Source organism: Dromaius novaehollandiae, chromosome 1 (genome assembly GCF_036370855.1).
Source record: "Dromaius novaehollandiae isolate bDroNov1 chromosome 1, bDroNov1.hap1, whole genome shotgun sequence".
NCBI lineage: Eukaryota > Metazoa > Chordata > Aves > Casuariiformes > Dromaiidae > Dromaius > Dromaius novaehollandiae.
The window spans coordinates 4211084-4227461 of record NC_088098.1 but is presented as its reverse complement, the minus strand read 5'-3'; the positions used below and the strand labels follow the sequence as shown (position 1 = coordinate 4227461).

General features: G+C 47.0%; 1 protein-coding gene across 7 annotated transcripts in view; it reads left to right on the top strand.

Moving 5' to 3' along the window:
• FRMD4A (FERM domain containing 4A) overlaps positions 1-12640 on the top strand; it is a 299143-nt gene extending 286503 nt beyond the window's left edge. For 5 of the 7 annotated variants that reach the window (XM_064504777.1, XM_064504774.1, XM_064504767.1 and 2 more), the window contains exons 21-23: positions 1774-2633; positions 5026-5122; positions 8957-12640. In XM_064504777.1, coding sequence (XP_064360847.1) covers positions 1774-2633; positions 5026-5122; positions 8957-9059 — 1060 coding nt within the window. In that variant the 3' untranslated portion in view covers positions 9060-12640. Of the gene's footprint in view, positions 1-1773; positions 2634-5025; positions 5123-6950; positions 7023-8956 lie in introns of all 7 variants that reach the window. The other 2 variants (XM_026119401.2, XM_064504762.1) reach the window with 1 other exon arrangement.
• Positions 12641-16378: the final 3738 nt, after the last annotated feature.

Below are 16378 nucleotides of genomic sequence, written 5' to 3'. Positions count from 1 at the left end.
AATAACTATTCTTTGTTTTGTCCTTCTCCTAGTATGTTAGTTAATTCCCAATTCAGGGAAGCACATGTACCAGTCCCATTCATGTCAGAGGCTCAACTACTGTCACCAGGAAGCAATCTCCTGAACTTAGATCCTGAAATCGCTTCTGATAAACATGATCCTGCCCCTCATCACCCCCTCAAAGTAATCAAGACTTTATTCTGCTGGGACCTTTCCTCCCAGTGATTCTTTCAAGGCATTACAGACCTCACACCACTTTTAAAAGGGGTGTGGTACTACTGCTAATTTCTGCAGTAAATTCCTCCACAGATCGAGCGGGAGATAACATATCATTTCCTTTCTGTTGTGAAAGGCTGAGTAGTTAATTCTGTCTCATGGTGACAGATAAAGTGTGTTCACATGTGTGTGCTTATGTGGAGAGAGAGCCTGTCTGTTCAAAGCAACCCACCCAGGGATCCCCTTGGCCAGGGGCTGACGGTGGAATAGGCCGAAGTGTTAGTTTAAGGGAGGGGATTTGATGTGCATGGCCAAATTTGACTCAGATTTTCAGCAAGATTTCTACAACTGTTCAGCATCAGTGTTATTTTGCTCTCATGGCAAATTCCCAGGGATTCTGAGGGCAACAGAGCTGAGCTATAGCTGTGTGCCATTAGGTATCCTGCCCTGAGAGTACTGCCCTAACATCATTTAGCTTGGCATAAATCAAGAGTAATGCCAACACATCAGACTTGGGCAGAAACGCTACAAGGCATTAAGGCCCTGGGTTAAGTTCGTTACAAGTTTTTGGATGAAGGTGCCTTTCAAGAGTGCGGTGTTTGTTAACACTAGAGCTGAGCTGCATGAGAGACAAGAAGTGGCCTTGACTGGTTATGGGGCGTTTGGGTGCTTGAAACAACCATCGCTCAGTCTGTGGCTCATTCATGAGCTGTGCGCCCTGGCCTTGGCCGTCTGTCATTTGGGCTGTGTGAGTCATCACCGGGCGGTGTTCCTGCTCCTTGAATGGACGGCTGAAACTCTCCAAACAGCCCCCATGAATAGAGACCACCCAGACTTGGCCATGAATCAAGCCTCGTAAACTTGCAAATCAGGGTAGCTGCCTGAAGGACTGTCACCCGCTGACAGTCTTACATGCATTACCCACGGCCAGTCTGCAGTAAAATGTAGCTACTTCACAGAGGTGAATTTTCAAAGGCTAGTGGAGAAACCACTGCATTTTGGGGGTCTCTCTCTCTCTCTCTCACTAATGCAAGGAAAATGCCAGGTGAATTGTACCTGTGCAGGCTATTCACAAATGACGTGCAAGGGAATCACATCACCTTTGAAGCTAAGGTCTGGGGGAGTTACAGAGTTGGAGCAAGCTGAACCTAACAGCACAGGGATGGTGCTGAGCTAAATAGCTCTGCTGCAGGGCTGCCCCGGCAAAGCCAAGGGCTAGAGATCCCCAGGTTTTGCTCTTGAGACTGGGTCTTTCCTAGGGTAGCTGGTAACAGAGTATTTGCACCAGGGAAGAGTTTATATCCCTTGTAGTGCTGCAGACAGAATGCCACCTCCAAGGAGACTGGAGAGGAGCAGGAGTTGGACCTACTCACCCCAAACCTCCTGGCAGGGAAGCAGGTTGCTTTACAGCCTGTGGCCTCCGCAGTGCTGGAGGGGTCCAAGTTTTCAATGCCCTCAGATTCCCTTGCCACCAACTCTGCCCTTGTGTGCAGAAGGGAAGGGAGAGTGTTTCATCCTGTTGGCCTATCAGCCTGAATGTTTTCCTGGTACCTGCAGGTCAGTAGACATCAGCCCGACCAGACTGCACAGCTTAGCTCAGCACTTTAGACACCGGAGCTCCAGTTTGGAGTCGCAAGGCAAGCTCCTCGGGTCAGAAAATGAGACAGGGAGCCCCGATTTCTACACCCCAAGGACTCGTAGCAGTAACGGCTCTGACCCCATGGACGACTGCTCTTCCTGCACCAGCCATTCCAGCTCTGAGCACTACTACCCTGCTCAGATGAACCCCAACTACTCCACCCTGGCTGAGGACTCCCCCTCAAAAGCCAGAGAGCGGCAGAGGCAAAGGCACAAATCAGCGGGCAACCTGGTCTCTTCGAATTCAGGGAGCATGCCCAACCTGGCTGCGAGGAACGGGACGGGGCACCACCGCGTCTATCTGCACAGCCAGAGCCAGCCTTCCTCCCAGTACAGGATCAAAGAGTATCCCCTGTACATCGAGGGTAGCTCCACACCCGTGGTGGTGCGGAGCCTGGAGAACGACCAGGAGGGACACTACAGCGTGAAAGCACAATTTAAAACCTCCAACTCCTACACAGCGGGGGGGATGTTTAAGGAGAATTGGCACGGGGATGAAGTGGACTCCGTCAGGCTGACCCCCTCCCGCTCCCAAATCATAAGGACTCCATCGCTGGGCAGGGAGGGCCACGAGAAAGGCTCGGGTAGGACTGCCGTGTCGGACGAGCTCCGGCTCTGGTACCAGCGGTCCACGGCCTCCCACAAAGAACACAGCCGCCTCTCGCACACAAGCTCCACTTCCTCAGACAGCAGCTCCCAGTACAGCACATCTTCGCAAAGCACCTTTGTGGCGCACAGCAGGGTCACGAGAATGCCTCAGATGTGTAAAGCAACGTCAGGTGAGAGCCGGTCCCAGGCAAAGGGAGGGGAGGGCCGGGGGCTTCACGCAGCCTGGTTTCATGTCAGGCTTTACACTGTGGCTTAAGAATGATGCCAGACCATAACACGTTATCTTGCCTTCATATACAGCTCACCACGGCCTGTTGGCTTAGTGCAGGGGGTGAGCCCTGTCTGAGATACTCATCGAAGGAGATTTTTTTCCATACAAGTCATTGCTTTGGAATGATTAGTTCAAAAGACAGGGAGAGACCCAAAGCCCCATTGTCGTCAGATCTTTCCTCAGACTGCAGTATGCGTTTGGATGATGCCACTAGGGACTGAACACAGAGAAACTGGGGTGGAGGGGGGAGCCACGCTTCGTAGTCACAGCAAGGGGAGTGATGAAGCAAGCTACAGCTATGCATAGACTAGGAGAACTGTACGTCCTCAGTAAAACACTAAAGGCATAAGAAAGGTTAGGGGTGAAATGAGGAACATTCCAGCCCTTCCGCCCCCTGCAAAAATGTTTGAGTGATGACATCTTTGTGCACTACTGATACTTGCCTTTCCCATGCAACTCCTATAGCTGTGCCGATCACATTCAGACATTCAGAGAGCTCAAGTTTGTGCAATCGTAGGCCCCCCATCAGAGTTCAGAGTTTGCAATATTTGTTAATATTAAACAGTGAGAAAACAGTCAAATTCATTACACTGAAGAGACTGCGAAGTATTACGAAACAGTCCAAGGTTAAATATTTACTGGCCATCAATCACCACTGACAAGCCAGTTTGTGCAGATCAAGGATTTGCTAAAAACTTAAATCCAGCCCAGTGTGGCTAGGAGAGAAGGTTAATCAGAATTTATGCAGTACCGTCTCGTCCCTTCCATCTGAGCATCACACTCGGTTCACAGTGACAGCCACGCTGACATTGGTTGGGTTTTCATACTTGCCACCGCCTCGAGTGTGGAGGCAGACTGACAGCAGAATCCTCACGTGCCATTAACAACTGCCTGATAAAAGGATGATTTATGTGTAGTGCCAAGGTATTCAGGAGGCCTAGATGTGAACCAGGCACACTCAATTGACTGCTGGACCCATCCTGTGTCTCTTAATATGAAAAACTGCCTTCCTGCTCTTTAATTGGCATTACTGTTTCAGCCAGCAACAAAAACACCTGAACCTTTAAACACCTTTAAACCTTTAAACACCTTTAAAAACACCTTTAAAAAAAAAACACTCCAAAAAACATCCTTTCCCTTGCTTAGCTTTGAAAACAGTATCAGTTTAGTTAAGAACTCCAGAAAGGAAAACAGTAGTGGAGTGGCGGGGGGTGAATTAAAACCACTGTCAGTCAGTCTGTTCCTCCACCCAACTGGGACTTTAAATCTAAATGTGATCTCTGGGCAGTGCCATGGTAAGTACGTTCAATAATCACAGCTTGTCATGACCACTTGGCAGTATAGATTAGTTTTTGCATGCAGAGAGTCAGCTCCCAGTTGCAGCTATGGGAAGATACTGACCTCAGGGGCTGTCAGCTACAAGGAACAAATTAAAATTTGTTTTTTTCTCGAAGTGTCATTTGGCAGCAGCTAAGGACTTTAATGGCACAAAGAGGATGTCAGGTAGAAACATCTATCATTTAGCTGATAACCTCTAGCTGATACGTCTATTGGACTTCACACTGTCTTTCAAAGAGGTCTGTACTCTGGGCCATACGTTACACTTGGAGAGTCAACACAGTATGGCTTCAAGAAGGAAAGAATGGCCAAGTGGATTTCTTTGCTAGACCCTCACAGGGGAAACTCCCCTGAGAAGTCCCAGTTGTTTCTAGCTTCATTAAAATAAGATCAGCCTTCTTCAGTCCCACAGTAGCTAGTTCACCAAAGCCAAACTTTTTTATTTCAAATGCACAGTGAGAAGCTGTTCTTAGCTTTTGAAATCTTCAGACCTGTTTTCTTCCCCCACCATCTCTGAGCCTGTTGGGCTGGGCTGCTCCAGTCAAGATCCCACGGAGATGCATAGCCAGGCCCCACCACTTTGGACTGCAGTGGCAGTGGCAAGACAGACTCATTAGCCTTACGCTGGGAGAGGTGTGGTGTTTCTCATCCAGGGCTTGGGAGAGTCCAGACTGTTGTATTCAGCTGAAGGCTGGGCTGAAACAAAACCTTCCTGTGGCTCTGAGGACAGATCTGGCTTGTGACATGCAGCAATATCAGTACCAGGCTTGCTGCTCCCATGCCAACATTTGGGCAGAGCCATTCAAGAACTGAATCAGTTGTGCCTCCTAGGTTGTGTTTACTCACAACTGGACATGTTTCTGCTGGTCTGATTAGCCAATGCTTCTGAACCACCCTGACCTTTATGCCTTCATCTGACCGGTTATTTTTCTCCACCCTTTGGTCTTTTTCAGCTGCCTTACCTCACAGCCAGAGGAGTTCAACACCGTCGAGTGAACTAGCAGCCACACCTCCAGGCAGTCCCCACCACATTCTTGCATGGCAGACTGGGTGAGTTTCTGTGGGATCTGGTTAGAGGGTTCACCTAGCTCAGTGCAGGGATCTGAAAGGTTGCGGTCATCAGGAGACATCTCCCAGAACACAAGCAAAGGGAGAACACAGGTATGGGGAACATTTTCCAGAGGCTCAATAGCCTACGTCTGCACAGAACTTTTCAGCCTCCCACCTGTGCTGTTGCACTGGGGAGGTTTAGTTTAGGTTGACAGAAATACAACAGTGCCAACTGCACCTAGCAGCACTGCTCTCATCAGTGCTGGACATGGGTGAAAGAAGTCTTGAAGGTTCTCCCTGCTTGGCACAGCCTCTTTCCTCCAGTTTTCCATATGCTGAAATAATTGATCTTTTCCAGCAAATAACATGCTGGCTCTCCAGACCAAGGAGATCTTTGTTGTGAAGGCAAGGCTAGATGCTTCCCATATTTCTTCGTGCAGCAACCACATTTTTCTACTAGGTTTTCCCTAGCAATGTGACTCAACAACCATGAAGTGTGTCTTTTTTTCAGACACTTAATGCATTTGACCAAAGCACAAGTGAGTCATTAGATGCAGGTAGCCATTACTCATGTAACTTGGGTCAAGTAATTGGGTTCTTTAACCTCTTTATGAGGTTAAATTGAGGCAGGGAGTTTAAGGAGTAAACAAAGCCTTTTACAAGGTCCTGTGGGTATTCTCAAGGAATGTCCTGTAATTTTGTCCTATCACATGAAATAAATATCATTTCAAGATCCCATCTAACTCAGCATATCCCAAATATTGGCATCTAAGTTGAGTTTGGTGATACCAACCAGAAAGTTTCATACTACAGTCCTCGAAATACCCTAGGCCCTACAGTAGAAAACCAGATACAGTTTTCTGAGTTGTGAATTGGGACTAGGAGAGTTAACTCTGCAGATATTTTACTTACTGCAGATATTTTACTGCAGCCATTGAAAAATCCCATGCTCTTTAATTTCTTCCTGTCACCTATGACCAAGTTTGACCTCTGGTTTTATTCCAGTGTCACCTGTAATTGCACTTTAAAATGGAGATGAGGAGATCCATAACCACAAATCCATTATACCTTGTTTGAATTTTAAATTCACACATCTGACATCCAGTTTCATACGGTCTTTGAATCTGCTTCCAGCTTTAGAACAGGATAATTTTCCTGGTCCCATTTCACAAAACGTCAAGATATTGCAAGACTGGCAAAATGACAGCTATCTTAAGTGTACACAGACACTTCCCCTATTAAGGGCTTGAATCTGGACTCAAGTCTTAGTCTCCATTCCAATCCTAATTCCTTTGAATATCTTCACGATGAGCAGAATTAATACTGGTTAGCAGCCAGCTGAGAATTTTGTTTGGGAAAACTCTGACTGTTCTTATTTCCATTCAAGAAAACTGCTACTCCCTATCTCTCACAGCAAAAAACCTCAAGCCAAATTCTCAGCTGGTGAGAGCAAAGTTACCTAGATTCACAGCTTAGGATCTGCACCAACAACCAGTGCAAAAAGAATCGGCGACAGATCAGTACTTGTTTCACACCTGAGCAGAACACCCAGGGTGTACGTACGAACATGTACGGGGCAGGTACCATTTGCCATCAGATACACGACACAAACTCCGCCACTGCAAGAACAGGTTGTTACCTCCCAGCATGAATCAAAAGATTTGCAGTTCTCCCAGACGTGTTTTTGTGTCACTAACTCTTTTTCTTAAGATGATTCATCAGCTTGTTTCCCCACTGGATTAATAAGCTCGTAACAATGTCCGTGTCACTTCTTTTCTTTAACATTTCCTCTCTCCTCTTTCCTCCTTTTTTGCTTTCCTTTGTTCAGAGAAGCAACAGACAACTCACCCACTATGGATGAGTCTCAGTCTCCAACCCACCAAAGTACTGATGAATAGAGGTATAGTAAGGGAATGTTTTGTTCTTTCATCCTTCTGCCCTATAGTCTGTGCGCCATGAATACAATGCAAATAACTGGCATCCCACTGTCCCAAAGGAGCAGGCGTCTTAATTGTGTGGCTGTTTATTTGGCAACAAGGCTTCCTTCAGTTCTTGGAAAAACAACTTGAAAGCATCTCTAAGCCTTGTCTGTGTCTTTTCAGCAAGCTTGTGACTCTTGCATTTTCCTCTGTGAAAGAGGACTTCTTCCTAGGGCTTCAGGCCAGCCTGGCTTGCAGGGCAGACAGAGGCTGAGCAGGCACAGAGAGCAGGCCATAGCGACACAGTCATGGCTGGAGACGTTTCAAAGCAGCGTGGCAAAGTACCGCGGGGAGGCCCTGGGAGTGGCGAGGCAGGGGGGCAAGGCCTGGGAGACGGAGGCCTGGGGGGACCTGGATTGAGCTCCCAGCACAGCGCTCCAGCCGTGGCACCGAGCACTCCTTCGCTCATGCTCTCCTGCCTCAGAGGAAAGCTGTGCAGGCAAAGGCTGTTAGTAGCGATGAGGTTTCAGGGAGCGAGGAACAACCCCGGCCTGGTTCCTGTGGGAAGACAGAGGAGGCAGGGTGGAGGGAATGAAAAAACCCTCAGAGTATTCCTATTTTAATTAAACTGCAGTCACTGTCTGACACTCTCATTTGAATCTACAACCATTCACAGCTGGAATCTGTCGAGTATTTCAAGCCTAGCTTCAGAGAGATAACCCATAAACCGCCACACTCCAGCACAGAGCTGGGAAACAAAAGGCCCTTTAAAATGCAGCCCAGTAACCTCCTCGCTCAGGTTCCTCGCAGGCAAGCCCTCCTGTGCCCGGGTCCCAGGCAAGCCGGGTGGGAAACACGATAGAGCATGCAGGAACCGCCCGACTGCATTGGGTCCGAGACCATCCCGCAAGGTGGGGAGGGAGCCAGGGAGGACGCGAGAACTCCACAGTAAGCAGGGAGAAAACATCTCCCACATTTGGTCCCAGTACGATCTCTAACTTAGGAGGTGGTTCAAATCAAAGCACAAGAGAGAAACATCAATTCTGAATATTATTGTGCGAATATAACAGTCACTTTTAAAAATCTTGACAAGATTTTGACATCACTGTTTCCCCCTGGCAAGGAAATCCACAGACTAAGCCAGGAGCTGACCCTGATCTGAGCTCTAAGATAAATAGCAGAGAAAATTCCCATAAACTGTAGAGTCTCATCCGCTCTGTGCAAGCAAACAAAAAGCCATGCAGCAAAAGAAACTGTAGCTCGTGAAGAGAGGTGCCCCAAGAGGAGTACTAGGCCACCTACGACAGAATACTGTCCTTCCCATAGTGCGCCCGGCACCCTGTCATTAGTCACTTGGTTTTGCTGGTCTTCTAGCTCACCTTGCAAAAGCCACATCACTGTGGGATTGCCAAGCCACGCGCAAGCCTCTGCCCCGAGCAAAGTGCTTAGGACCGTCGATGAGGTGTTTCAAGACCGCGTGCGCTGGGGCAGCCAGGTCTGCCTTGAGGTCCCCACGCCGCCAGTGCCGCGGCCACACGCGCAAACGGCAGCGTTCCCTCCCCGAGCGCAGGCAGACCCACGTGGAAGGCGTGCGCAGACGTGCCGTGCTACAGCACGACGTGGTAGCAGTACCTCATCAACGCAACGCGCCTCCCCTGCCTCCACGCTGCAACGTGACCTTCCCTTCAGGGCGATGGGCCCTTCAGTTTGTGCCCCTATAGTGGCCAAAGCAAACTCGGTCAAGGGAGGGCTGTGCGTGCTGAGGCCACCCCCAACCATCAGCTCTGGGGTACCTGCACAATCCAGGGGGGTTTGTGGTTGTACTACATTCCTCCCCGTAACACGGTGTTTTAGGTGCATGCTTGAACTTTCCAGGAGCCCTCACTGTCCTAACAAAGTTTCCTTTCTCCCACAGGAGCTACAATGATAGCTGTTTCCTGGATTCTCCCCTCTATCCAGAATTAGCAGATGTCCAGTGGTATGGACAGGAAAAAGCCAAGCCTGGGACTCTAGTGTGAACCCCTGACCTCAATCGAATCACATCAATGCCATTCTGAGATCACCTCACTGCCTCTCATTTGCCTTACCCAGATGCACTGTCACCCAGCACCAGCTTCAACTCGAGCACTTTTCTCACGATGCAATTCAAGACAACATTGCAGAACGCTGGCCCCGAGGCATTCACCACAACAGCGATGGACAGCAGCGTATCCGATTGCCACAGACTGCTACACATCCCTCCCGGAGCCCACAGGGCAGCGGATGCAGACAAACAACCATCTTAGTAGTCAGTCGGCAATTTAAAAATTGTTTTTCTTTTTAAATAATGGAAACCTTTCAAGGCTCCCATCAAATCTTACTGTTCTGTGGCATGTAACTGTAATAAGATTTCCGTGACCTGCAATCTGAAGCCAACAGAGCATTAGTTTAAAGGGGTGAGGGTGGGGGGGGGGGGGGGTGGGGAAATGGGACAGATGCTGGGAAATAGATATCATAGTCCTGAAAGTGCTTCTTTTACGAAACAGTAAAGATCCTGTCACTTCAAAGATGTATCAGAATCTCACAATCAGATCTGCACTGCCAAAGATCGCCCAACAAACATCAACGAGCATGTTCAGCAAGTTACCGAAACAAGAACATCTCTCTAATTTAACCCAGTGACAGACACGACCATCTCCTGTATCAGAAAACGGCATCTCCTTCTTCACTTTGAGCCCATCTAAAATAAGTGAAATAACCCAATGCACTGAAGCCACACTGGAGGTCTGGGCTGGTATCATAGTGTCAGTGTCTACAAGCCACTATAAACTGGACAGACAAGGTTTACAGAGGCATTACGTAAAGCAGAGGCAAGTATTGCTACTCACAACATCTCTGTGGCTGGCACAGATTACATACCCATACACAGAGAGGTTGGGGTTGGTTTTTTTTTTTTAACACTCAGATGAAAATAAAAATTGCCAAAAACCTTTCTACAAATAAATACAGCCAATAAGTTCTAATCTATTTCTGCACGAAGTGTTAACGTCAAATCAAAGGGGAAAGCACATCACAATCTAATTGACACAGTAAAGCTGCATTAACATATCTGTTCGAATTATCTTACCTTCGTTAGCACCAGTGTAGCAAAGGGCTCATCACCAGTGTACTGCTGTGTGGGAGAACCGGTCTGTCGGGAAGCGGAAGGGATCAGCAGTGGGGTTTAATAACCAGCAGACTAGGCAAATTTTCACATCGAAAGAAGCGACCACAAGAAAGAGAAGCAAATAAATTAGGTGTTTGACACAAGCTAGAGTTGTCTCCTGATACCAAAAGGAATCACAGCAGAGAGTCATGGAAGAAGCTGCAAGTTTACACATACTTTTGAGCAATGCTTTATACATGTCAAGCCATGGAACTCTAAAGGCCTCAAAGACACTTTTGTAACGAACAAGTGCACAATCTCGGTGGATGTTGAAGCTGGCACGTCTAGTCTTCATTGCGGTGCTATGCTATTTTTATTGCCACTAGATGGGGGGAGGTACCCGGCCTTCCCCCATTTGCGCGTGCAAACGATGATTTCCTATGGGAAAGGCATTAAAGAAACGGCTGGAGGGGGTTACTTTGTGAAAAGCAGAAACTGAAGTTAGCTTAAGTTTAAAGGAGAAATGCGAGTGTGCGTGCGTGTGTGTGTGTTCCAAGAATAACAGTAGCGTCTACCAGACAAAGTAGGGCAAAACGTTCAAAATTAAACACCATGAGTTAGGGGCTGCCACACCTTTCTGTATTCAGATTGCTGGAAAACTGCATGCCAAGCTTTAAAAGAGAATGGGTTCTTCGTAATTAGACTTGGCAAGATGATGGGGTTTCTAAAAATTAATGCAAGCTGCTACTGCCTTTCTCCGACGTGCATTACAAACGTTTGCTTCAGTTCTCCGCGTTTCGCTGCCACGCCACAGCCTCACATCGCGCATAAGGCACCGAAGGTGGCCTTGCAGAGGTGAGGACAGCTGTGGGCACAGACGCCAAGTTGTCTGTCCGCGGTCACACGCGAAGTCTGCGGCGGGAAGGGAGCTCTTTAACGTGCACACTTGAAGCATACATGAGTTATCCCTCTGAAAAGATAGCTTATATTCTTGTACTGGCGAGGGATTTTTAAAGCCGGCCATGGGAGCCTGGTGTTAGGGGACCTTGGGGGAGTCACCAAGAGAGAAGTACAACCCCTTTGACAAGAGTTGGATCTGCATCGCCAGTCGCCGGAAGCGCCGACAGCGGCGAGACTGCACACTTCATCCGAAAGCACAAAATGCTGCTTTAAACATCTCTCTGTGCTTTGGGGTCTTTAACATGGGAATTATTGCAAGCTCCTAATGGGATTTTTAGCTGGATAGGAGATAGTACAGATTACTGACATTTGCTGATACTATTCTGAGGCTAAACTGAAAGGATTAAATAAGGACCAAATTAAGCAGCAGCAAGTAATTTAGCCCACAGATTTTTAAGGGCCCTGAGCAACTGTCTGTTTTCTTTTTAATTTTCCTGGTAAATACTTTTTTTTTTCCTGTGTACCTTCTTTTAATTAAAAAGAATTCAACAACAGCGGCACAATGAGGCCTCTGGGCACTACGGGAAGAAACGTTAATTCCTCCAAGACCAGATCGGCAGTTTTGCAGCAAAGGTTAAAAGGTGGCAGCCCTGAAATTAGGAGAGGAAAAAAAAATGGTTAGCCTGAATTGCAAACAGGCTTGAGTAGAGAAAAAGCTTTCTAGAAATGGATTGAGTTTTGCTTTGTGTTCTGCTTTTCTGTTTTGCAATCAAGGCACACGTGAGCAGCCAGTCTGGTAGTAAAGACAGATTAAGTAAAACAGGTTTTACTGTTTAGCTCAATTCAATTAAACACAAATGTACATAAAATGTTAATCATATGAGATTAACATATTTAAGTATAACACGGAGGGGTATATACATAGCTATTATATACAAGCACTTGACTAACTACCAACTTAGCCCCTCTTTTACTTTTTTATTTTTCAAGGCTCCATCTGACATAAAGCCACAATTGCATTCTTAGTCTACATGTCTGAAGCTCCCTCCGTTTAGCCAGAAGTTTGGTGTATAGTCTATACGCCAGGCTATGCTGTGAGGCAGGGTTTATTTTTAAATGATATTATATGCAGTTGAGTGTTGAAAATGTTGAAACAGTCAAATTTGTTTTCACTCTGTATTAGTTTTAGTTTCAGGCATAGCCAATCCCCATTCAGGTGCTATCAGATGACCAGTTACTGCTTAGTTAACTAGATGTAAAGTTTTACATATATATTAATGTCAATAGTTTTATTACAAGTTGTGTAAAATGGACTCTCTAGTTTAAAAAAAGGGAAAAAAAAGAAAAAAAATTAGGTCTCTCCTGAAACTGACTTTAGAGCATGTAAAATGATTTTACTGGATTCTGTTCAACTGTAATCAAGGAAAAAATATGTATGTTGTAGAAAAAGTTGCAGAATTAAAAAAGATCTGCTTTTAATTTATTCTTTTTGTATTAAGAATTTGTATAGTTACCTTTACATTTTGCAAAACGGTGTTGTCAACACTTCCTTATTAAAGCATTTTCAAAATGAAACCTTGCAGTGCTCTTTTCCAGTGCACACACGACCTGAGGAATCCTTTACCTTTGCACCATCGCGGCTACAGCACGGCCGTCTGTATGAGATACTTAGTCAGTCCAGACATATCCACTGCAGAGGCGTCACGGCTGGTCGGGATACCAGCAGGGACCCACTGATTTACTGTTACAGTGCCCGAGTACAAGAAATGCTGCGTTTCCCCCCAGAGAAACAAGCCCTTCTGAGACCCCTTGAACCTCAAGGAACATTTTTAGCAGATTCCTGCTCTTTCCACCCTGTCCTCTCTCAAGCGCTGCCCGCAGGTCAGGAGGTGCCTTGGGCGGTATGAAGTTACATGACTGACTTCTGGGGACATTAAAAAAAAATTACAGAAAATAACACTCTTAACACGCGTACCTTCAATCACTAAAATTAATGCTGCAACAGGGAGGGGCAGCAAGGTACCACATTGCCTGCCCAGCTACCATGGAGCAGGAGGTTAAATTCAAGCTAAACTGGATTAGATGCTCCGGAGCCGTGAGGCTGTCTGCAGAACGCCGCAGCCAAGGTCTGTGGGCTAGGCTGCAATGCCACCTCATTGACGCCTCACGCCAACTCACTGTCAGCCAGCGACCGCTCCAAAATACCAGGCAGTCTCCAACAACCGCGTGGCCTCCTCTGCGGCACCCCCAGACACTTGCCAGGTGGTTGGTGCAGTTGTTTCCCCTCCTTTCCACCAGTTCTTGCTGTACTGGGACCCTGTAGCTGCTGTCCAGGGAGCTCCTTTCAACCCGAGTTTCTCTCTCTGCCACACAATCCGCTCACCCGCCCAACATCATAGGGAGCCACCAGTGGCAACAACCCCAGGGAGCAAGCGAGCCAGGAGGCCACCCCAAGCATCATCCAGCATCTCTGCATGGGGGACTGTTGTAGTAAGTGCCAAAGTGGTTTGGGGTAGGACACACCTAAACAGCAATGAGGAAACTTTTCAGACGTCCTCCTCTCTCCGGGACTCGGGTTATGATTTGTTGCCAGTGGCTCCAGTACTACTACAGGCATGTTCAAGCCGATCAGCACATCAGGGACAGCTTTCTAGACAACCTGCTCCAGTTTGGATACCCGCTTATGCCACCATTGCGACATAAGCCCTCTAGCACCACGCTTGGTGTCCATTCCCTGGGGCTTGGGAGCTCTCCTCTCACTTAGCCCAGCCACCGGGGCAGAGCAGCAGCTCTGGATGATGGGTCACAGCATCGGCTCCCACATGCACTGCGGAGCGATGCCCCTACGCCTTGTGAAGCATGCTGGCTCTCTCCCCAGCTGGGCTGGAAACAAACTGCAGACAGTAATAGCTCACCACAGGCAGCATTCACCCAGCCTGCCTCACACTACGAGGTCCGACCATTTGCATTGAAACAGGCCAGCCAAATACGTTCTTCAGGAGTTAAGGTCCTGGCAAGGTGCTTAGGAAGACACTTGCATAGAGCAACTGCTGTTGATGGATGAGTTTGCCTAACTGTGCATCTACCTTTCACTACCTGAAACATCCTCAAATGTACTTCTGTGTTTACAAGCAGCCAAAACACATCCCTTTACTTTAAAAGCTAAACCTACAGAAAGTTGGTCCAGTAATCAAGGCCTAACTTTGTCACGATTTTCAATAACATGGGAAGAGAAAACACTTACATTTCCTTAAGTTCACTCTTCAGGCAAGACTGGAACTGTAATGGAGATTACATGGCATCTAGCATAACAGGAACCAAGTTTCTCAATCAAAATAATTTGATCCCACATGTATCTATCCAAAAGAGCCTTTCTGGCAATACAGACAAATAGCAAGGGAAGAATTTAAGGCATATAACCATCATCGGGCATAATACTACTGATATAAGGTATATATCTACAACAACTCTCCAAGCAGATGATTATGACCCTATCACACTTACACCCCTGTTCCCCAATGACCTTCTGCCTTGGGTACAGTCAACATCTAAGGGTTTAGTTGACATTAAGCAACCACTGCAGACACAGGAGACTCTGACAAGCTTGCAGGGAAAGAACGGGGAGCTCGTCACCCTCCCAAGCTCAGCATGCAGAACATACCGAATGCTTTTCCCCCACTTCAGCGCTTACTCAGTGCTACACCCAGGGCAGACTACCTTCAGCAGCAGTCTAGACGGACCTGCGTGACTGTGCGGAAGCAGCTGAGGAGCCATTCCACCACTGGGCTAGAGAAGGGAGTCAGGGGGACTGTAATGAACAACTATGGGCAGTAACATCTTAAAAACGCTCCAGACATTTCTATAATGAATGCATGACTTCATCCTAAGGCTACAAGTCTTTGGATTTGATGGAGTTATTTCCTGCTAATGCAAGAATTATCACAAATAAACATCTGGAAAAGTCCAGAGGGAAAAGTCTGAATCTCTAAACTGAAACATACTGTCCCCACAAACTGTCAAACACTTTGACAGCTGCACCACACCCACCCAAACTCAAACTTCTCTGTACATTAGGCTGCTTTTTTGTTAAAAGGCGCTATTAACTATTTGAGCACAGTCTGGTAGCTGTAATTTGGGGCCCTCCAGCTGCACAGAGCCTCAAACCAATGATGAAAAGCAGTTGCCATAACAGTGTTCCCCTCGTGATCCCCCAGGGACTGAAGCTGGCTTTCACGTGCAGGACAGCTGGAAACTCTTATACAGATATGCCGTGAGAAAGTACTTTTCAGTTTCTCAGTTCCCCGTGCAGTGCCATTCCATAAATTGCAAGGGGATAAAGTTATTCCGTCATGGGATTCATTCAACCGAGAAGGCTGTATTTCAGGGACTGTCATCGAGGAGACACATTGCTTAAATTACATTCTTTAAATCTGATTAGACTAAAACATTCCAAGCCAAAATTCATGTCCCTAGAGGAGGAGCATCACCTTTCAAACAGGTATGGGGTACACTGTTAAAACTCTCAATATTTAGCTCTAAAGCGGGATGGAAAAACCTATCTTACACTATTACTAACGCCCTAAGGAATCCAGTACCCACTAAAACAAATGTAACAATGCTCCTTAAAACATTCCCTGGCTATTTACTTGCTGCACTTTCCACGGAAATTATAGTTCTTCTAAATGAGGGACAATGATGTCCTTCAATTATCTAAAGAATTTAAGACTAAGGTCAGGTTAAAGATTTAGAAACAGTTCAGGAAATCATCAGGGTGGGGAGAGGGATAGAGTTGCCGTGTTATAACGTTTCCTGTTGTAGTAATGCCTCTGAAGGAATCCTGTATACAGAACATCGCAAAAATCCACCAGACACTGCAGTTAATAAACCTCTCCCATGCTCTGGACATCTGCCCAGCTTCTCCCCACAAATCCCAGCCTGTTCCCCACAGCCCCTTCCCCAAGCTCCAGTTAGATCTCTTTTCAGTCTCATTTTTATTACTTCTAAACTCCTTAAGCTCTTGACATTCGCTTTCAGGGTCAGATCCCTAGACTGAAGAATTCCTATGGCCAGAGATGCACTTGAGAATCCTGAGAGTCTCCAGAAGACCCTGAAATTCCTCTTATATACTCCACCAAATTCACTGCAAAAACGAACCCCCAAGTGTCATGCCTCACTGTGCTCCAGGACACGGTGAATATTAGATGGGATAACTCCTTCAGAAGAAGGCAGCAGCGCCTGCTCCCATGCTTCCAGTTGAGATGAGGACTCAGACAAAACAATGAAGCTGAAAATTAGCTCATTTCTTCAGGTTCT